At 45.7% G+C, this 22,756-nt stretch overlaps 1 protein-coding gene across 7 annotated transcripts in view; it reads right to left on the reverse strand.

The window, feature by feature from the left end:
• The window catches only part of RXRA (retinoid X receptor alpha), a 127,610-nt gene that overhangs the window by 52,151 nt on the left and 52,703 nt on the right, over positions 1 to 22,756 (reverse strand). For 3 of the 7 annotated variants that reach the window (XR_014215630.1, XM_082207930.1, XM_082207932.1), the window contains exons 2-3: positions 22,353 to 22,433; positions 784 to 831 (exon numbers count right to left, since the gene is read on the reverse strand). The exons of 2 other annotated variants lie outside the window; for them this stretch is intronic. Coding sequence is in view for 4 of the 5 variants with exons in the window: in XM_082207930.1 (XP_082064056.1) it covers positions 784 to 831; positions 22,353 to 22,433 (129 nt within the window). In the remaining variant the exon portion in view is untranslated. The remainder of the gene's footprint in view (positions 1 to 783; positions 832 to 22,352; positions 22,434 to 22,756) is intronic. 2 more of the 7 variants (XM_082207931.1, XM_082207933.1) reach the window with 2 other exon arrangements.

Consider the following 22,756-nt stretch of genomic DNA (forward strand, 5'->3'; position numbering starts at 1 on the left):
TGCCTCCAGTGGGAGAGAGTTCCATGGTTTAACTATGTCCTTCTTACTCTTTGCCCTGAATCTTCGAACGCTCAACTTCCTGGAAGGCCCTCGAGTTCTAGTGTTATGGGGGGGGCTTTTCTTTCTCCTCTTTCTCCATGCCATGCATAACTTTATAAGCATCTATATCCCCTCCTACTTGCCTTTTCTAGAAAGCTTTGAATGCCGCACACTTTCCTCATAGAAGAGTCACCCCATCCCCTTTAGCAAGCTGGTTGCCCTTCTCTGAACCGTCCCCAACTCTCGTCTTACAACTGTAGTCTTACATCTTCCCTATGTCCCTTTCTTCAAATGGTAAGATAGATATATCATTACACTTGCTCCAAAAGGCAGTAGAAATCAGCCCTGCTGCTCCTTCTGCCAAGGGGCCCCTGGATATCTGCCCTAAAGTCTCAACATAGCAAATTGATGGTGACACTAGAAGCTTGTTTCTTGTACCAGAGTCAAGCTCATCTTCACACTTACAAGAGATGCCTGTGCTTTTAAAAGACATGGTGGCAGAGACTAGGGTGGGGAAGGAAATGACTGGGATAATATTAATTTGCTGGGGGCACTATGTGATCCACAGCTGCTGCTCTCACAGGACTGGTGGGTGATTTATAGAGTTCTTATGTGCAGGAAACTCCTTTGCTGTCTTGCTTTCCTTCATTCCCTGGGTCCTTTTCTCTTTCCCAGAGTAGAACCACCTTGGAAAGTGAGCAAAGGCGTTGTTCATACATCATGCACATGATTTATTTCACTCACCCAAAACGCCAAAGCTGCCATTGGATGCACACGCACGCACACACATGTCTGCAAAAACAAAACAAAGCAAAACTACTTACTGGAATCCCTGATCCAAGATGCAAGAACCTTTGGTAAAGGGCTGCAATCATCTCATTGCATCACACCTATACAGGCCATTGGTCCACATGTGAGAGGGGCTTATTGGGATGCTGCCAACAATTGAATCTGGGACCTCCTGAATGCAAAATGTGCTCTCCCACTGACCTACATCCCTTCTCCTAAACACAATGCAATATTCTAGTCCTCATCATTCTGAGGAACAGACTGAATTAAACAGGAGCACAGGAAGCTTTCTCATACTAAATCGGATCATTCATCTAGCTCCATATTGTCTACACTGACTGGCAGCAGTTCTCCAGAGCTCTGGGCAGGGAGCCTTTCCCCACCCCAACCTAGAGAGACTGAGGATAAAACCTGGAAGCTTCTGCGTGCTGAGCAGATGCTCTTAACCACAGAGCTATGGCTCTTCCACTGAAAATAAAACAAGATCCTAGACCTCATGGTTCTGAATAAATAGGAACTTGGGGGTCTTCTGCATGCAAAGGAGATGTTTTACTGCTGAGCTGCAGCAAATCTACAGTACTCTGGAGAGAGCTGAGCACCCTGATTAGAACTTTGCAAAGACATTTCCTCAGAAGCAATCCACTGTCTCTCTTCTTCTTGCAGAGCTGCCCAAATCATTTCCCTCTTGGCAACTGGCTTCCACCAAAGCCCGTAAACAGCCACAGTTTTGGGAAAAGCCCAACCAAAGCTTCTGCATTGTCTTCTTCCTTCCAAGCATTAAAAAAGCGCAGACTCAAGGTTCAGCCAGCTCCTTTGAAGCACTGTGTGCAACTTCTCTTGCTTAGCTCAGAAAAGCTGTTCTTAATAAAGCCATAACAGAGGTTCCCTTTCATGGTGTTTGCCAGTGAAGGGTGACTTTTACCATTTCAAAGCTGTCCTGGAACAACACATTGAGGCTGAAAGAGGGCTGGTTCGTGTGCTAATCAGAAGGGACGTTCCGAAAACCAGGTCCCAGGTCAGGGGAGCCAAATAACATCATTATGATGTTTCTAACAGTTATATAGAATGCTCACAAAGCAGTAAGAGAATGCCACAATCAGATAACCACTGGTAAAAATGTAAAATCAGCAATCGAATTATATATTTGTAGAGTTGGAAGGGCATCTAGTCCAATCCCTTGCAATGCAGGCATAATGCAACTCATCGTCTATAAATGTAGCTGAGACAAGAAGGTAAGAGCTTGAATGTTATGGGACTCTGTGAATTTCTTCTAATATGCACATAGGAGTGTAGGAAGCAGCCTTATACCAAGTGTATTGTCTACACCAGTGATGGCCAAACTTGGGACTGTTTTGGGACTACAACTCCCATCATCCTTAGCTAACAGGATCAGTGGTCATGGATGATGGGAATTGTAGTCCCAAAACAGCTGGAGGGCCAAGTTTGACCATCACTGGTCTACACTGACTGACAGAGGCCCTTTGAGGATTTCAGGCAGGGAGAATTGCCCCTGGGCTGAAGAAGGCTAAACAATAGTCCTTAAAAGTCAAGTAAGGGTCTAGTCCTCATGATTCTGACAAAATAAGTATGAGGCGTAGAAATCTCAGTGCATCTGGCTGGGCTTCATGGCAATTGACCTGGCTCAGCAGTGCTCTTTTTATGTTATCAGATCAGTGGATTTTCCCATTAGGGTATTCTTTTGGGCACTGAGAGAACAGGATGCTGGGGCAGATGAGCCATTGGCCTGATCTGGCAAGCCCTTCCTATGTTCTCAGTTGCAAGAAGGAAATGTCTGACTAGGGCTAGAACGTCAGCCCCACTTCCATTGCAGCAGTGAAAAGGATCCTGCACCTCTGTCTTTTTTCATGCCACTGAATCTGCTTCGAATTTCCCAAAGAATGCCAGATCCCCAAGCAGACCACATGGAGAGACTCAGCCCCATTGTGATTCTAAGCCATTCCTGGCATGCCACAGACATAGCTGAAATATTTCCGCCTAAGCAGGATAGCGGACAAAGGGAAGTGGAAGCCTGGGACACCCTGTGGGCGCAAAGGGGTTTAGAGAGCAGCAAAACCACAAGAACTCCACGGCTCTCTAACCACTGTGCAGCACTGCCTCTCTTCCTTCCATGCCAAGCATGCACTTTGCTATGCTTGCGCCCCAAAATAATAAGATGGGTGGTTCTACTGGCTGGTCATAAAAAACGTAAGAGCCTGCAGGATCAGGCCAAAGGGGGGGGGGCGTGTAGAACAGAATGCTGTTCTCATAACCAGATTGCCTGTGGGAACCCTGCAAGCAGAAGCAGAGCACAAGGACACTGTCCCCTTCCATGGCTTCCAGCAACAGGTATTATGCAGAAGCATTGCTGCCTCTCACTGTTTAGGCAGAGCATAGCCATCATGGCCAGCAGCCACCAACAGCCCTCTCCTCCTTCAATTTGTCTAATCCATTCAGTGCCATCTAGATTGGTGACCATTGCCACCTCCTGCAGGAGGGGAGTTCCATAGTTTAACCACGTGAAGAAGCCCTTCCTTTTAGCTGTCCCAAATCTTCCAACATTCAGCTTCATGGTAGGCCCCCTACTTCTAGGTGTCATGATGGAGAAGAACTCTTCTCTACCCACACCCTCTCCCCCAGGAAGAGCAGTGCAGCAAGGCCCTGGAACCGGAATCTCAGGTCTTGGCACCAGCTGGAGGAATCCGGGGCCTCAAGGGGGTTGCGTCACTTCTCTTCAGGTCTGGCCAGGCTTCCCATCCACATACACACACTGCAAAATTCATTCTAGCTCTAAGATCTGGGTGTTACTGAACCTGTTTCTCCAAGTGTCTCGATTCTCTCACACACAGCTCCATCCCAGTTGGGAGGGCAAGTCTCAACAGCTACGCTAGTTGTCCAAGAGTCAGAAGCACAAGCCTTTTATGCCACCATCTCTCCCATCGCAAGTCAGGTAATAAATGCAGGGGTTGCTCTGAGAACCCAATCCCCCCTTTCATTGCAAATCCTTCTCTACCTACTAGGTGTTAGAATTGCCTAACATTTTTGTTGCAGCCCCAGGAAATATGCAGCTTGAAGCCATTTTTTTATTGATTGATGCAGTGTGTGTGTGAATAAATTATGTCCTGTTTATAAGTATATGTTGTAAGCCGCACTATTTCTGCAAGGAGAAATAAGTAAAATTTTATTTTAAGTTTTATAGAGAGCCAGTATGCAGTAAGTGGTCAAAGTAGGACCTGGAAGGACAGGGATGAAATTTCAACTCAGCAATGAAGCTCATTGGGTGACTTTGAGGACAGTCATTGCCTCTTAGCTTGATCTACCTCAAAGGCCTGTTGCAGATTGAATGAGGGGGGATAAAACCATGTACGCCACTTTCAGCAACTTTGTGGGGGGGGGAGTGGGATGTGAATGCAATAAATAAGGAAGAGAATACACGAGTATAGTGATGTATGGAAGTGAGAGCTGGACCATAAAGAAGGCTGATTGCCGAAGAATTGATGCTTTTGAATTATGGTGCTGGAGGAGACTCTTGAGAGTCCCATGGACTGCAAGAAGATCAAACACATCCATTCTGAAGGAAATCAGCCCTGAGTGCTCACTGGAAGGACAGATCCTGAAGCTGAGGCTCCAATACTTTGGCCACCTCATGAGAACAGAAGACTCCCTGGAAAAGACCCTGATGCTGGGAAAGATGGAGGGCACAAGGAGAAGGGGACGACAGAGGATGAGATGGTTGGACAGTGTTCGCGAAGCTACCAGCATGAGTTTGACCAAACTGCGGAAGGCAGTGGAAGACAGGAGTGCCTGGCGTGCTCTGGTCCATGGGGTCACGAAGAGTCGGACACGACTAAACAAAAACAACAACAACAACATACACGAGTAGCCAACAGTAGTTGCAGGGAGAAGGTCAGGAGGGCCAATTCAGACTTGCAAGAGAGGTTAAAAAGAATAAAAAAGGTTTCTTTGGCTATATTTGAAGCAGGAGGAAGAACAAGCAAGTGGTGGGTCCTCTGCATAGAGAAGACAGAGAAATGTTATTGGGTGGCAGAGAGAAGACGGAACTACTCAACACCTACTTTGTCTCTGTCTTCACCCAAAAGTAAAGCAGTGCCCAACCTGCTTATAACAGAATAAACCACGCCAGGAGGGAGCTGCAGCCCAAGAGGAGGCAAGGAGACACCTAGCTACTTTAAATTAATTGGGTATCAATATAACTTTAACAGACTGGAGAACTGGGCCCAAACTAACAAAATGAAATTGCATAGGAACAAATGCAAGGAATGCTAGGCAGGAAGAATGAGCTGGACAAATGTAATGCATTTGTAATACAGGGGGACCCCTTACTTGCCAATAGCACATATGAAAAGGATCTTGGGGTCTTAGTAGACCCCAAGCTGAACATGAGTCAACGTGGTGATGATGAAGCACCAGCAGCAGCAGCAAACGAAAAACAAAAACAAAACCCTAGTACAGTGGTACCTCAGGTTACATACGCTTCAGGTTACATATGCTTCAGGTTACATATGCTTCAGGTTACAGACTCCGCTAACCCAGAAATAGTGCTTCAGGTTAAGAACTTTGCTTCAGGATGAGAACAGAAATCGTGCTCCGGCGGTGCAGCGGCAGTGGGAGGCCCCACTAGTTAAAGTGGTGCTTCAGGTTAAGAACAGTTTCAGGTTAAGAACGGACTTCCAGAATTAATTAAGTACTTAACCCGAGGTACCACTGTACTATTCTAGGCTAAATCAACAAAACTATCAAGAGAAGTAATAGTACTACTCTATTCTGCCTTGGTCAGAGCCTGTGTGGGTTAACTGAGGACAGGGCGTGCTGCATATCTGTGCAGGGAAGTAGCATGAAGAGGCCAGAGAACCAGGTATTAAGGGTCTCAAGTTAGGTGCTCCCCCCACAAGGATCCTTGTCCCGCCCTGCCTGCCACTGGGGGTCTCTGGGCTCCAGAGCCCGGCCTGGGCTCACCGCCACATCACTGGACCCTCGCTGACTGGGGCTAGTGTCAGGGGCAGGGAGAGAGATTTGCCCACCATAGTCTGCATCGGCTGGCTGGTCTCCTCCCTGTACAGGCAGCCAGGGGCACAGTGCAGCCCCACTTGGCTCCAGTGGCCAGGCCTGTATCTGGCATGCAGGCTCTGTGAACCTGACACACCCCATGCACGTGTGCCCAGCAGCGCTAGCTGTGAGGGCTGGCCTGGTGTGGTGGGTGGGTTCTGTTGGCCCTCTGTGCCCTGCCCCTGTACCTGTGTGCACCTGTGTGAGTATGAGGTGGCCCAACTCTGGTCATGGCCCCAGAGGCTTGCCTAAAATAGGTGAACACAGAATCAGCCCTCCAGCAGGAAGAATTTTGTGTTAGTGCAAAGAGTCAAATCAGATTTTGGTTGGGTCAAACCACAGTTTCAAATTCTGGCTTGGAGGCCAAGCGCAAGCCACAGTTCGCTGGGTTGGATTTCACAGTAAACAATGGCCTGCACAAAACAGTGAATGAGCAAAGCAACACAGAACCTGGAAAGCGGTGGGGAGTTTGAAGCTGAGGCAGTGAGAAGCAAGCTGTCATCTGAGTGATGGAAAAGGGGAAACGGTTTTGGCAGCTGATGTCTATATAATAAAACATGCCTCTTTTGTGTGTGCATCTGACAGAGTTTGGATTTTTTTGGCACAGGCAAAGCACGGGAGGAAAAGGCACTCAATATTACGATAAGAAGGAAGTGCATGAAGATAAGAGCTGCCAACATAACAAAGCGTCCCTGACCGATGGCCTTCCAAAAAGTCTGCTCCACTATTGAACAGAAAGTTCTTCCTGATGTTAGTTGGAATCTCCTTTCTTGGAATTTGAATCCATTGCTTTGGGTCCTCTTTTCTGGAGCAGCAGAAAGCAACCTTGTTCCATCTTCAACATGACAGCCCTTCAGATAATTGAATATGGCTATTATATCACCTTTCAGTCTCCTCTGCTCCAGGCTGAACACCCTCAACTCTTAACTGTTCCTCGTAAGGCTTCCTTCCTAGATATTGCCAAAGACTGAACCCAGGATCCTCTGAATGCAAAGCATGTGCTCTACTGCTGAGCAATATCCCTTAACATAAGAATATGTTTCTAATCCTCACCATTCTGAAGAATGGGCTGAAGCTCCACCACTGAGTTACAGCCCACCCACTTGAGACCTAATGTTTACATAGGAAGCAGCATTATACAGGGTCAGACAATGGGGTCCATCTAGCTCAGCACTGTGTACTTTGACAGGCAGCAGCTCTCAAATGTCTCAGGCAGAGCTTTCTCCTACCTGGATATGCCACTGGGAACCGAACCTGGGACCTTCTACATGCAAGGCAGGTGTTATAACTATTATTATTTTTTATTAAATTTGTAGGCTGCCCTTTGTCTGATGATCCCATATATACAAGATAAAAACACAACACACATGATAAAACAAGAAAAGCAAAAAGCAAAACAATAATCCCTCCCCCCACAAGCACATTAAAAAGCATATAGGATGTTAATCAGCCTATTGAAGAGGAACCTTTTTGCCTGGCATCTAAACATATGTAGCAAAGAGGCCCGGTGGGCCTGCCTGGGGAGTGCATTCCACAAACAGGAAGCTACTGCAGAAAGGGCCCGTTCTCGTGTTGCCACCCTCTGGACCTCTCGGAGGAGACACATGAAGAAGGGCCTCAGAAGATGGTCGCAAGGTCTGGGTTGGTTCAGATGGAGAGAGGTGGTTCTTGAGGGATTGCGGTCCTGAACCATTTAAGGATTACAGGTCAAAACCAGCACTTGCTCAAAATATCTTGCCCCGGTGAGCAGCCTGGTTCTACCGCTGAGTTGCAGTCCTTCCCCTAAAATATCAAGTAAGATTCCAGACCTCATGATTCTTAACAAAGGAATGATTTGTCCAGAGATTCCAGCACAGGTCTTTCCCCAGCCCTACAAATGGAGACTGAAGCTGGGACATTATTCTTACAAACCAATGCTCAAACCACTGAACTACAGCTCTTCTTTTAAGACAGAAGAACATATCTTAGGGCCTTTTGAATTCAGGTATCCAGCAAGCTGTTAGGGTTTACACACTTACTGTATGCTGATAATCAGTGCTGGGCACCCTGGTCTAGCCTTGGGCACCCTGGGCATGGACCCTGGCAGCCAATGGTGGAGCAGAACTATCGCTCCATCTTGCACAATCCAGACCCCGTATGCAGCAGACTGTAATTAACAGCCCCCAGGGAAGAGGATTTCCCTAATAAATCAAAATAAATGAAGTTCAGAGAGTGGCTACAAGCCTAGTGGAGGAAGGGAGTAGGCAGAAGAACCCCCATCCTGCCTTAGATAACAGGCGCTCTCCGCCTCAATTCGTTCTCTCAATCAGATCAGTTCCAGCTGTATTTGAATCAAGTGGACGACTTGGCTGCTGTCCAAGGCTGCATTTCCTGGGTCAGATGCCAGCCACCGTTCCCAGACAACAGCTGCCAGCCAGGCGGGAGGAGATGACAGGGCATGAAAAGGGGAAATAGGAGGCCAATATGGGCAAAGCACACTCCCTCCCCTCGTCTCTTCCCTCGCTAACTACTCACATCCAAGGGAATTGGAGGTCTCCACGAGAAAAGGTTGATTGGACCTAAGACAATCATGCCATGCATTCATTGCACCCCAAGGAACATAAGAGGAGCCTTGCTGGATCAGGCCAATGGCCCGTCTGCTCCAGCATCCTCTTCTCACCAAGGCCCATCAGACACATGGGTTCCTCCAAACTCCCAGAGCAGATTTTTTTGGGGGGTGAAGAAGGGAGGGGGCAGGGAAGTTCTGTTCCTTGAACGGAATTTGGCCACTAACTTGGGTTGTTTTAAAAGAGGATGCAGCCGAATGTTGGAAGATTCAGGAAGGATGAAAGAAAGTCCCAAAGTTAACCATGGAACTCACTCCCACCAGAGGCACTGATGGCCACCAACCTGAATGGCATTAAAAAGATGGAAATACAGTGGTACCTCTAGATACGAACAGGATCCATTCCGGAGACCCATTCGCATCTAGACGTAAACGTAACTAGCAACGGCACGTCTGCGCGCATGCGCATGTCACTTTTCGCCGCTTCTGCGCATGTGCGTGATGTCATATTGAGCGCCTGCGCATGCGCAAGTGGCAAAACCAGGAAGTAACACACTCTGTTACTTCCGGGTTGCCGAGGAGCACAACTCGAACGCGCTCAACTCGAAGCGTATTTAACCCGAGGTATGACTGTAATTAATGGCTATTAGCCCTGATGGCTATGCTCTGCCTCCGTGGTTGGAGACAGTAATGCTTCTGTTTACCAGCTGCTGGGAACCACAGGATAGGAGAGTGCCTTTGTACTGAGAAAGCCCTCATCAATGCCACTGTGTCAAGGAAAAGGCTATGACAAGGGCCCATCTCTGGAGTGGCTCATCTTATCTGCTGTCTAATCACATTTGCCTCAAAACGTATCAGGCACAACCTCATCCTTCGCGTTATTTTCCTAGAATGTCCTGTGCCCAGAGCATAAACACACCTTTTGAGCCAAGGCTCTGAGCTGGGATAAACCCCACCCGATAAGCCTGCTTGCTAGAGCCCAATAGTGCTAATCTTTTGATGGTTCAAAAATAACAACGCATTATCTCATCAAGGTCATCACACCGTCATCACCAGCTTGGAGAGAGAAAAAATATCACCCAATAGAGATTCATCTGCCAGCGAGACCGCAAGGCAAGCTGAATCATGTCACGTGAGGAGGACACTTGCTTGGGATAGCCTTATTGCTGGGACAAAACACTACAACACTCCAAAAAAAGAGCCTGCAATTAATAACGGGGGTGGGGGGTGGGGAGGGGTATTAATGGCAGCATCCAGCAGGTAAGGATCTTTTTGGCAGCTGAAGGGGCAAAGCATTTGCTAACCCTTATCTGTTCAACAGGAATTCAATGGGCTGTAGAATTATAGAATTGTAGGGTTGGGACCCCAAGAGTCATCTAGTCCAGCCCCCTGCAATGCAAGAAGCACAGAAAAAGAATCCCTGACAGATGGACATCCAACCTCTCTTTTAAAAATCTCCAAAGAAAGGCCATCACCTTCCAAAATCATCATAATAATAAAACTGTAAAGTTGCAAGGGAACCTAAGGGTCATCTAGTCAAAAAAACCCTGCAATGCAGGAGAACTTTCATAAGAGGTGGTGCTAAATGAATTTGTAGTTCTCTTGTGCACTGTGGCTTTTTATTTATTTTTTTAAGTACCCCCCCCAGGCTAGAAAGCTAACACTCTCCATTTATTTACCACTATTTGTGATGAGTATGTTGTATTCCATTCACGTTCTACTCAAATCAAGTTTTTGCTGCGCTGGCATTGAAAGAATGCAGAATGTCGTTCACATGGAATGTCTTTGGCTGAACAAAAAGTTTGCTGCGGTGAAACACTGGCTACACATTTTGGGGGAGCAGAGAAAGCCACCCATAAACAGTGAAAGGGAGATCTTAGGTTTCAGCTGACTGGTGTCATGGTGGCAGGCAAGTGCCTTGCAACTTTATCACTCTTCAGAGACTCCACTGAGCTGTGATATCTCCAGATCTTTTACAAATAAATACTCTGCCTCATTATCTTGCCATTAAAGTTGCATGCTGGGTAAAAGATGAGAATAGTCCATGCTCTCTCGCTTTTACTAATCTAATCTGGATGTCAGGGATTCCATTATTAATGCAATGGACGCCACCTTTTCTCCCTCACCTGTCCCCTCCAGTACTCCCCCCCCCACACTTTTCTCACTTCTGCTAGCAAACTTATCAAGGGTACAGCTGCTGTCGTGCTCAGGTCCTGCTTGCATCTGGTTGGCCACTGTGGAACTAGGATGCTGCACTAGGTGTGCTATTAGCCTAGTCTATTTGGCTCTTATTATGTTATTTTGTTCTTATTCCATGAGGGAGGGGGGACGGGCTGGCACCTCTTGTGACCTACTGTGCCAAATCCGGCTGAGCAGTGATGGCTGGTGAATTGCCAGGGCATGGTTCAATAAGGAAGTGAAAGGAAGTGAGGGACCCAAAATCTCCAGCCACCTTATACTTCCAAGAACATGAGAAAAGCCTGGTTGCTGGATCACATGGTCCAGCATCCAGTTTTCACAGTGGCCAACCAGATGCTTCAATGGAAAGCCCAGAAGCAGGACTTAAGGGCAACCACAACTCTCCCCACTTGCAATTCCTGGGGTGAAGATGATAAAAAGGCTGTTCCATCTTTGTACTCCACAGTTTGTTCTAGTGTTAATGAGTTTTTTGTTTTGAATAGTTTTTAAATCAGCTGGCTCGGCAGTTAATGTTATTTGCTACATAAACATAGAATCACAGAATCGTACAGCTGGAAGGGACCCTGTGGGTCATCCAGTCCAACCCCCTGCAGTGCAGGAATCTCAACTAAAACATCCCTGACAGGTGGCCATCCAAGCTCTGCTTAAAAACTTCGAATAAAGGAGAGCCCACAACCTCCCAAGGGGAGTCCATTCCACTGTCAAACAGCTCTTACTGTCAGAAAGACAGAAACATCTTCCTGATGTTTAGCCAGAATTTCTGGAGCAGGGAAAAACAGTCTTGCTCCATCTTCCCTGCAACAACCCTTTAGATGTATGAAGATGGCTATTGTATCTCCTCTCAATTTCCCAGGCCACGCATTCCCAGCTCCTTCAACCATTCCTCATAAGGCTTGGTTTCCAGACCCTTCATCATCTTGGTCGCCCTCCTCCTCTGCACAAGTTCCAGCTTGTCAATATCCTTCTTAAATTGTGGTGCCCAGAATTGGACACAGTATTCCAAGGAGCGTATCTGTTTTATGTGTTTTACTTCTATGTAGGCTTAAAAGCACTTTACCTGCTAATCAGTTTACACCAACCATAAAATACACACCAAGATTGGTACGTATGGGTGGCCCTTTTCTGAAGCTGTTCCAACTCTACAATATCCTTTTTGAGGCAAGCCGACCGTAACTGTGAACAGTAATCTAACTGTGGTCACACCGTAGATGTGTGTAATGGCATAAGGATAGCAGGAGTTTCATTTTCAATTCCTTTCCTAACAATCCCTAGCATATAAATGTTCTCTCTTGCCACACACCAGGTTGACATCTCCATCTATTTATCCCTGTTCAGCCACTGCCAGTTCAGACCCCAACAGCGTACATATGAAGTCTGGCTTTTAATGCCAATGACTCAGTGTCTCCTCGGCAGAGGATCTTGGTGTGCAGGAAAAAAACACAGAAGTCCTTTGTCCTCCTGTGTGTGCCCACCCCTTCCAACACTCGCTAATGGACCAAATAGACAATGGGCATTGTATCACCAAAAGCCCAATTTGGGTCAGAGCTGCAGTGCTGCATAAGAGTGGCAGGGGGGTGGGACTTGACTGTGCAGGTTTAAATGTCAGTATCCCCCCTTCCGACCCCACATGCCTGTGTTTCAAGGGATGGGGCACAATTCATTCCCAATAAAAGCATGGTAAAAGTAAGGAGAGTCCTGCTCTGCAACGCAGAGCTAAACTATGGAACTCACTCAAGAGGCAATGATGGCTACCAACTTGGATGGCTTTGAGAAGGGATTTGGACAAATTCATGGAGGAGAGAGCTAAGGTGACTACTAGCCCCAATGGCTACGCTTTGCCTTCCCAGTTCGAGGTAGAAACACTTCTGGATACTAGTTGCTTGAAAGCACGGAGCGGGGCAAGCACGGCTCTTGTGTTCAAATCCTGCTTGTGGTTTCCCTCTGAGGCATCTGGTTCTCCACTGTGAGAGGATGCTGTGGCACTAGATGGGCTGCTGGTCTGACCAAGCAGACTCATCTTATGTGTGTGTGGTTGGTTGGTGTGTTGGTTTGTTTTAATCAATTTTATAAAAGGTTTTTAACACATGAAACAATAAAGTTCTCTTGTTAAGGACTCCTGAAGGAGACCTGGAAGGGAAGATTCCTTTCCAGAGGGTGCCAAGTCCATGGAAGCTGAGATCACATCATCAAATGTGATGTGGTCAACAAAAGAGGTGTAAAGACTCTCTCAAGGCAAATTTTAAAAAATGTAGTATAAAGGTAAAGGTACCCCTGACCGTTAGGTCCAGTTACAGACGACTCTGGGGTTGCACGCTCATCTCGCTCTATAGGCCGAGGGAGCTGGTGTTTGTCCGCAGACAGCTTCCAGGTCATGTGGCCCGGATGACTAAGCCGCTTCTGGAGAACCAGAGCAGTGCACGGAAACAATGTTTACCTTCCCACCAGAGCGGTACCTATTTATCTACTTGCACTTGACGTGCTTCTGAACTGTAAGTTGGGCAGGAGCAGAGACTGAGTAACAGGAGCTCACCCCGTTGCGGGGATTCGAACTGCCAACCTTCCGATTGGCAAGGCCTAGGCTCTGTGGTTTAGACCTGTGGTTTAGACTCTGTGGTATAGTATAAACACCAACAATTAGGAAACACTTGCCTGCGGGCGCTGCAATTGGAGAACAGCCTTTACCAAAGGTGTCATGGGCTTTGAAGACACTCGAATTCAGGATGCAATTAGCAGGACGTGCTAAGAGGAAGGCACGCTTGGCAAATCCACACCGTGATCAACTCCCACCTGAAAACCAATGTCCCCACTGTGGAAGGACGTGTGGATCCAGAATTGCCCTCCACAGTCATTTACGGACTCATTGTTAAAACCGTGTTTATGGAAGACAATCTTACTCGGCTACGAGCGATAGAAGAAGAAGAAGAAGAAGAAGAAGAAGAAGAAGAAGAAGAAGAAGAAGAAGAACTTCTTCAGTGGTTCTGTACAAGCAATAGTGACAAGATGGCTAAAAGAACATCCATTGTTTGCAACTTACTCCCTGGTATACAGAGATATGTGCAGCTAATGAGAAAGAAAAACAAAGAGAATGTCTATTTTTCATAGTACACCAAGCTCTTTTAGCTGAGGAGACACTGAGTCATCCACATTAAAAAAGAAAACAAAAAACCCTTGAGTCATCTACAGGATTAGACTGTAATTTTATTTTCTCTTCTCCTCTGTCTCAATAACTTTCTTTTCCTACCCTCTGAGCAAATGGACACTTTGGATATTAAACCACAGCAATCCCTGGATGGCAGCAAGCATGAGAGAAACATACTCAAGTTACAACCCTTCCCCTAAGAATAAAGATTCTAGTCCTTGTGGTTCTGAAGAATAGGACAAATTGAATAGGCTTGTAGGAAGCTGCCCTTCTGATGAATCAGATCCATCTACCTCAGTATTGCCAGCACTGACTGGCAGAAGCTCTCTGGGTTTTCAAGCAGGGGGCATTCCCAGCCCTACCTGCAAATGCTGGGGATTGAACTCAGGACCTTCTGCATGCAAAGCAGGTGCTCTACCATTGAGCTGTGAAGCTTCACCTAAGCATAGGTCAAGATTCTAGGGAGAACATGAACAGCTCAGTTGGTTAGAGTGTAGTGCTGATAATGCTAAGGTGGCAGGTTCGATGTCCATATTTCTGCATTGCAGGGGGTTGGACTAGATGATCCTCGGGGTCCCCCCCAACTCGACAATTCTATGATTCTATGAAATAGGAACATATTATTATTAATATCAGAAGCTGTGTTATATTGAGTCAGATCATCTAGTATCATCAATAGCCGCTGCCGCCACCTCCCTCACTTTCTTATCCTCTTTTAAAGCTGTATTGTTTGGTGGCTACCACTGCCTCCTGTGGGAGTGAGTTCTGAAGTTTAACAATGCACTACAATGTTGGAATCATCAGCCCCTCAGCTGCCACTGTCAATGGCCAGCACTTAATCCAAAGCTCGCATCTGATGCCAAACCTCAATCACATGTTTCCAGAGTGCAGCAATTTTTTCCTGTTTTTCCTCTACAAAAATGCCCTCTTCTCCACAGCTGAACTCTGAATGACAAATGGTACATATGCCTGCAGGTTTCAGAAGTATTTAACGGTGTAGTAACTTATGCACACCTGTCTGCAAATCTATTCATCCTAATACACTCCTTCATTCTCCTGTGAATTACCTGGGCAAAGGTGGGGGGGCAGGGAAAGAAATTCACACCTTTCCGAGTTTTAGGATGCAGTTCTGAAGCCAAGAAACGTGTACAAAAAGTCAGGTTCTAGGAGAATTCTGGAAGGAGGATTCTCAGCAAAAGGAGTTCTGGAAACAAAATTCTTAGGAAGATGACTTCCAGGACCACACATCTGATTTCTTCAGTGGTTATCTTGAATCTTGGCATTCAAAGACCTGTAACAAGTTTTGAGGAACTTCTGCCCTAGGAGATCTCTCTGGTGGATAGGGGGATGCTAACCTCTTTCCCCTCCTTGATTCCCAGAAGCTTTACCAGTCAAGATCTTTACATAGCTATTAAAATGGGACTTTTCATCTTCCACTTAAAATGGCTTTGAAAGACATCCCAGAGGCAATGTCATCAGCCGTGGAAAGAGACCACAGAGCACCATGGTGGACCTCCACCAACTAGTCTTCAGTTGAGCCACATGAAACCAAACATCCAGTCAGGGAAAAGACATCACCTGTCACAACTGGTAAAAGACACTCCCTCCCCAGCTGGATCCTATTATCCCTCGATGGGTTTTATTTCCCTGATACCATGATCGCTTCCTCCTGCATCAACCCTTGGTATCGGGTTCATGTCAAATGTGCCCTCCCTCCTCCTCCTCCTCCTCCTCCTCCTCTCTCTCTCTCTCACACACACACATGCATAGCCTGATTTTGTTCATTGCATCCCAAGAGCCAAGCAGCACAACACCAAGTTGCTGGTCTGGGAAGGGCACTTAGGCCTCAATACTGCAAGAGAACAAAGGACGAGCCCTAGTTGACTAGGACAAAGTGGCCCCATCTAGTCCATTGTCCTGTTCTCAGTGGCGAATCACATGGGAAGCCCACAAGCACAAGACCATCTCCCCTCTTGTGGTTTCCAGCAACTGGCATTCAGAAGTGTTACTGTTAGCCTTCTCCTCCACCAATTTATTCAACCCTCTTTTAAAATTGGTGGCCATCACTGCCTCCTTGGGGAGTGAGTTCCGCACTTTGGCCCCCAGAAAGTTTCCTCGGGCCAGAAACACCTTCTCCATCCCTACCGAAGACACTTATATGGGAGCAACTCTGATTGAAAGCACTGTTTCCGAGTAGGAGGTGCAATGTGGGTTTTTCTCCATCGTGCACCAAAATGACTGTGGGCCAACCTCTTCTTGAGAAGCGTTAACATATCACAGATCGACTGTGAGCAGCTCCAATGAACATCGGCTGTACCTTGAAAGCACATGGCTTCCAGTAAAGAATCCTGAGAATTATAGATCAGCCCTCACATAGCTACAGTTCCCAGCATTCTTAGACTACAGTTCCCATGATTCTTTGGAGAGAAACGTGTGCTTTTAATGTCTGGTGCCCAGTGACTTTATAAGATTCTTGATTTTCCTTCACAAGGAATAGGAATTTGCACTTTAAGGGGGAAAAGAAAAAAGAAGCCAAACATTTACAGGAAAGATCCTGTTTATCTGGAGCAGCGGCAGTCCCCAATTCTGCACAGGACATTCAGAAGGAAGCACCTGAAAACTTTGCATCAGTGGCAACACCCTTCTCACCTTCCAGACAAGGAAGAGAATGACAGATTGTTGGAAATCCTGCAAGGGTGTCCACTGTGTGTGTGAACTTTGGACTTCCTGGGATCGTCAAGGGAAGGAAGCAAACTCACAAGAACGGCTGGACTCTGCTCCCCTTCGCAGGACAGGGTGTACTGCTCTCACGCATCAAGGAAAACAATTTAACTCCTAGGTCCATTTGCCTGAACACAGAGCCACTGTCTCATCCTGAAGCCTCCAGGTGGCAATGGTAGATTTAATCAACAAAATGCTAGGTGTTCCATTAAAATCCACAGTCAAAGGCAGTCACACTTCTGAATCCTAGTTGCTGGAAACTGCAGGAGGTGAGAGTTCTCTTGTGCTCAAGTCCTGCTGGTGGGCTTCCCATCATGGGCATCTGAGTGGCAACTGTGAGAGCAGGATGTTGGACTAGATGGGCCACTGGCCTGATCCAGCAGGCTCTTCCTATGAATCTATGTTTACACCCTTCCCCTAAAATTAAAGTCAGAGTCTATCATCCTCAGAGTTCTGACTGAAGGGTGGGAGTTAATAGTAACATAGGAAACTGCCTCATGCTGAGCCAGACTGTCAGTCCATCAAGCTCAGTGCTGCCAACACTGACTGGCAGCAGTGGCTTTCCAGGGTTTCAAGAAGGGGACATCCCCAGCCCTACCTGGATATATAACCAGGGATTGAACCTGGGACCTGATACCTGAAAAGTAGATGCTCTGCCACTGAGACGCAGACCTCCACTTGGACACTTTAGCAACTAGCCAGAATTGCTAGTTTTTCTCAGACTTTTCTCACACACACACACATTCTTCTCTCTCTCTCTCTCCCTCTCTCTCTCTCTCACACACACACACTTTCTTCTGCATTGCAAAGGGGTTTAGCTAGAAGACCCTTGGTATCCCTTCCAACTTTACAATTCTGTGACACACTTTCTTTCTCTCTCTTACTCTCTCTCGCACACACAAACTCACTACAGTAGCCTGATGGCTGTGACAAAAGTATTTTTAAGGCTATTACCAAAGGGATTTGTTCACAGTTGAACATGCCAATGCTCTTCTGCTATCTCTTATACTGGTGTGTGTGCGCGTTTCTGAATCACCCTAGAACTCCCGAGGGGCTGAAGGGCAAGGGAAGTAATGTAATCCATCAATCCACTTGTTTAATGGGTGAGTTATGAGCTGCCATGCTCCCCACCCACTCAACACACATTTTTACACAAAATTAAGGTTACCAGATTTTTTTCAATGAATCCGGGGACACTGTTCAACTTCAATGAATTTTGTATGGGGACTGATTTGTGAATCCGGGGACTGTCACCGGGAAACGGGGACGTCTGCCAACCTTACACAAAATCATATAGGGAAAGGGGGGGTCCTCCTTTTGCTACCGTGCTAATCTCTCCCAGAGGGTAGAGGTGGCGCCAAGAGGGAGACATGCCCTCCATCTTTGCCCCAGGAAGGAACGTCTTCCAGATGTAGTGCCGTGGGAAGACAGGAGTGGAGCTCTGTTCGCTGCTGAGGAAGCTGGGAATGGCTTGGAAATCAGGCAAAATGAGAGCCAGAGGCCAGTTCAACCAGGGAAGACCAGCAGAACACATGGAAGGCAGAAGGATCCTGAATGTCCTTTGTACAAGAGGCAGCCGTCTTCCCAAAGTGGGTAGATCAAGCACTGATTCAAAGGTAAATTTGTCGTGAGTGTATAGACATGCAATCACTTAAGAATATAAGAAGAGGCCTGGTAGAATAGGCCAAATGGGGGCTCATCTAGTCCAGCACCCTGTTATCACTGTGGCCAACCATAAAGAAACACAGAACTGTAGAGCTGGAAAGGAACCCAAGGATCATCTGGTTCAACCACTTACAATGCAGAAATCCCAGCTAAAGCATCCCTGACAGGTGGCCATCCAACCTCTGCTTAAAAATCTCCAGTGAAGGAGAGTCCACCACCTTCCTAGGTTGTTCATTCTGCTGTTGAACAGCTCTTGCCTTCAGAAAGTTCTTCCTAGGGTTTACTTAAAATCTCCTTCTCCGCCATTTTTTCCTGCCTAAGGAAAAAAGAATAATATTCTTATACGCTGCAACAGCAGCGAGAATACCGGTCGCCAAAAAATGGAAAGGCGAAATGATACCGTCAAAAGAGGAATGGCAGGAGAAATTGTTTGAATATCTCGAATTAGCAAAATTGACAATTAGGAGACAGCCAAAGGTATAAAAAAGAATGGGGAATTTATAAAGAATATTTAATTAAACATTGTCCACAAGTGAAAACCTGGCAAATGTTGAGCAACAGTGATTAGCTGTGATTCCCCAGGGTGCCTTCCAGCTCTAAAATTCTGCCAGAAGTCTAGCAAAGCTGCAAGTTCTGCCTTTTAAAAACAACAGTGAAACTACCTGAGAAAAACAAACAAACCAACCAACCAACCCAGGAAGTCTCCATTCTCTTTTTCGCCGTTATGATCTGCTACGGTCACCTCATCACCACCCATAATCACAAGTTCTGTGTGCATTATTCAGCTAAACGACCTCATTGCAGTTCCCACAGCAACAAGGCTGTGGCAGGGCTGGAGCCTAACCAACTGAGGCCTGCGTGTCCCAAGGCTTTTGTGTCCTCCAGAAAGAGATGGCAAAAGCCTGATGGGACTGCGGAGGGCAGGAACTGCTTAGGATATAACCTTCCTACTGCAAAGCAAGGGCTAAAGGTTATAAAATGATGCATGGCATGGAGAAAGTGGGTGGAGAAAAACGCCCCACCCTCATAAGACTGGAATTTGTGGACATCATATGAAGCTGAATGTCGGATGATTTGAGACAAGATAAAAAGTTCCTTCTTCCTGCATTGTAAACTATGGGACTTCTTTCCACAGGAGACAGTAATGGCGGCCATCTTGGACAGCTTTAAAAGAGGATAGGACAAATTCATGGGGGAGAGGGATATCAATGGCTACTAGCCACGACGGCTATGCATTGCCTCCGTGGTTGCTTTTGAATACCAGTTGCTGGAAACCATGTGGCGGGGGGAGTTGCTGTTGTGCTTAAATCCTGCTTGTGGGCTTCCCATAATGGGCTTCTGTGAGCACAGGAGACTGGCCTAGATAGTCCATTGGCCTGATCCTTTAGCTTCATGCTAATGTGTTTATGGCTGAACACAGCAAAGCTCTTCCTAACAGACAATGGAGAAGGAGTATCGGATCAGAGAGATCTGGGGCAGGAGAGAGACCTTAGCTCAGAATTTGAGCATCTGTTTGGTGTACGGAAGTTTCCAGGTTCAATCCAGCCCCTTGCTTAAAGCAATGAGGACTAGAATCTCACTTTATTTTTAGGGGAAGGGCAGTGGCTTAGTGGCAGAACAGCTGTCTTTAATGCGAAGGATGGAGCTTCAATCCCCAGCCACATCTCCAGGTAAGGAAGGGCAATATACCCCTGTCACTGTCAACATTACTGTGCTAGATGCTAGATGGACTTTTCTTCAGTAAGAAGTTTTCACATTTCAGTATATAAGGTCATTTACCTTGTTCCCATGCTCCTTTTTGTTGAATAGGCTGTGGCCTTCTTAATTTTTTCTTTAACTATCTATCTATTTATCCATATTTGCTGGTTTTTATTTTTCACTTATTTGAAATATTTCTAAATTACCTCAGGAACCCTAGAGAGGAGTGTGTACGCATACTTTGCTCTGCAAGTATACAAAACACACACAACAACCATCTTTCCTGAGGAGGATTCAAGAGGAATTCTTCTGTACAATAGCTTTTCAAAAAATGAAGAAATTGTGTTTTACCTCAGAACATCAGCCTGTGCATCGTTTGTTCCCATGGTTACCCTTTTCTTCATGTCCCTGATCACCAGTATTGTTGGCTTCTCAGAACTCAGATGCAAAGCTGATCCAAAACTTTTTGTTGCCTGAGGTGAACGACAAGGTCGACCACCACCGCTCCCAATTTCTTTTCTTTCTTTTTTATAATCTTTACTAATTTAAATTACATACTTATACAAAGAATTTACAATCTCATACTAGAAAAAGAAAATTAATAAAAAAACAAGAAAAAAGAAAAGAAGAAAATACAGAAAAAAGAAAGAAGAAAAAGCAAATTTACGTACATAAAAAATTAATCTTCCTAATTAATACTTAATTAAACACTTAAAAAAGACTTCTAACAAAATGAGTCTTCCAATCATTCTCATTGTGCTGTTTATACTGTTGTTGTTTTTCCCACACAGTTTTATATTCTTTAATATTGTTCCCGTCTACTCCACAAACGGTATTTGTTGTGTTTACAAGTATCACTCAGGTTCTGCTGATATGGTGTGATTGATACAATATGATCTTATATAATCCTTAAATATTCTCCGTTCTCCAAATATTTTCTGGTTCAATACTCCTCTAACTCAAGTTCACCTACCTCAGTATTGTCTACACTGACTGCCATCAGCTTTCCATGATTTCATAGAATCATAGACTCTATGAGATTTGGAAGGGACCCCAAGGGTCATCTAGTCCAACCCCCTGAAATGCAGGAATCTCAGCCCCCCTTCCAGTTTTTATTGCTCCTTGCTTAAAACACATACACACAAAAAGGGGGGGAGGGAGAAAAAGAGGGGGAGAGAGAGAGTGTGTGTCAAAATAATAAATAAATATATCTGTTATCCAGGCCACCAATCAGCTGCTAGCTAGCAACTATAGAAACAGAAATTTGCATTATTGTTTTAACTACAAAATAGTTATTGCAGGAGCTTATGACTGACTATATGACGGCAATAGTTTTCATCAACCAGTTTGCTGGATGCAGGAGGGTTAGCCCAAGTTTATTGGTACATAGGGTTTGTGGAAGGTGTGGTTAGAGGGCAACAAAATGCAAAAAGTGTACCCTCTGTGACAATTCAATTAGAGCTTAAAATCATGAAAACTAAGCCCAGCGCCCATTTACCACACCACCAATTTGGAGATGAAAAGAATCATCTCTGGGTGGCTGAATTAATTAATCCCTATGTGAAAATCGGAAACCATTGTCTCATTTCAGGCCCAGCAAATGGAACCAAAGTATTCTGCTTTCAAAAAAAGTTCAAGGTTCAAGCTCAAAAGGATGGAGGAAAACTCAGGCACCTACAGATTCTTTTGCCACACTGGCTTTTGCTGGTGCTTCATTCATCTGCAATTCTCTTTCCAGAAGTCTTAAAAGGTGCTTTAGGAAAGAATTTGCAAATCCAAGCCCAGCCTTCCTTCAGAACTACACTCGCCTCTGAATTTTGCAATGCATTTCTCCAGTCAAGAAACATGCAAGATCCACATACTGTGGTGCATTAAAATGTATATATTTGTTGGAAAATAGCATGCAAAAATCACATTATGTTAGGGGGAAATTGGTTTGCAATGAGGTGTATTTAAGGCAAAATGGCACATAAACATGGATCTATTAAGAAACATTTGCACTAAATCACTGGTGAATTTTCATGAGGATTTTTTTAAAAAAAAATGATAAGGAAATATGGAAAACAGAAAAATGCAAAATGAAGAAAAGTCAAAATTGTCAGATTCTCCCCCCTTTAATCCCCCACCCCAAACAAACACCTCTGTCTTCTGTATGGGGAACTCTCTGCATCTCAGAGCTAGCCAAGCAGCCTAAAGGTTGACAACCAGCTAAGAAATGCTCAAAGTAGACCCACTGGAATCAACAGATTGAAGTTGGTCATGTCCTTTGTTTTCAATCAATTTGCTCTGATTTGGACTAACTCTGGGCCTGACTCCACCCCTAAGCCACAGGGCAGGATCTCTTGTGAAGGAAGAAGATTGCCTTTCTGTCTCTTGGGAACGTCAGAAAGGGCTTATACACTAAGTACAAAAAAAGCCACGTGGTGGCATGATTTGTGGTGTTAATATTTCCAGACATAATGGCAAGGAGGGCACAGGGTGAGGATAACTCACTCTCCTGATGGACTGTTTGCTGAGCCAAGGCTTGCCAGCGGCGTTGCAGAATGGCTGATGGATCTGAGGGCGCTGGGGAGGCTAGGAAAAGAACAGGAGAGGATTAAGAGATGCATTTCACGCCCCCCCCCCATGTGGTGCTAGTTAATAGGTGTGATCCTGGCTTTCCCCCTGACCTAGGCTCAGCAGCACACTGGGCTTAATAACCAAAGCTTTCTTGTGTGCACCATGGACTTTTGGTCTGATTCAATTGTGATAGCTGAGAATGGTACCCCTATGCCCAGAGGCAGTCTATCTCTGCATGCCAGTTGTAAAATCAACAACCTCAAAGCAGTTTGCAAAACAGATAAAACAATAAAAGTTACCAAAAAGAATTACGATTTCCAAATAACAGGAGACTAAAA

Source organism: Podarcis vaucheri, assembly GCF_965113315.1.
Source record: "Podarcis vaucheri genome assembly, chromosome: Z".
NCBI lineage: Eukaryota > Metazoa > Chordata > Lepidosauria > Squamata > Lacertidae > Podarcis > Podarcis vaucheri.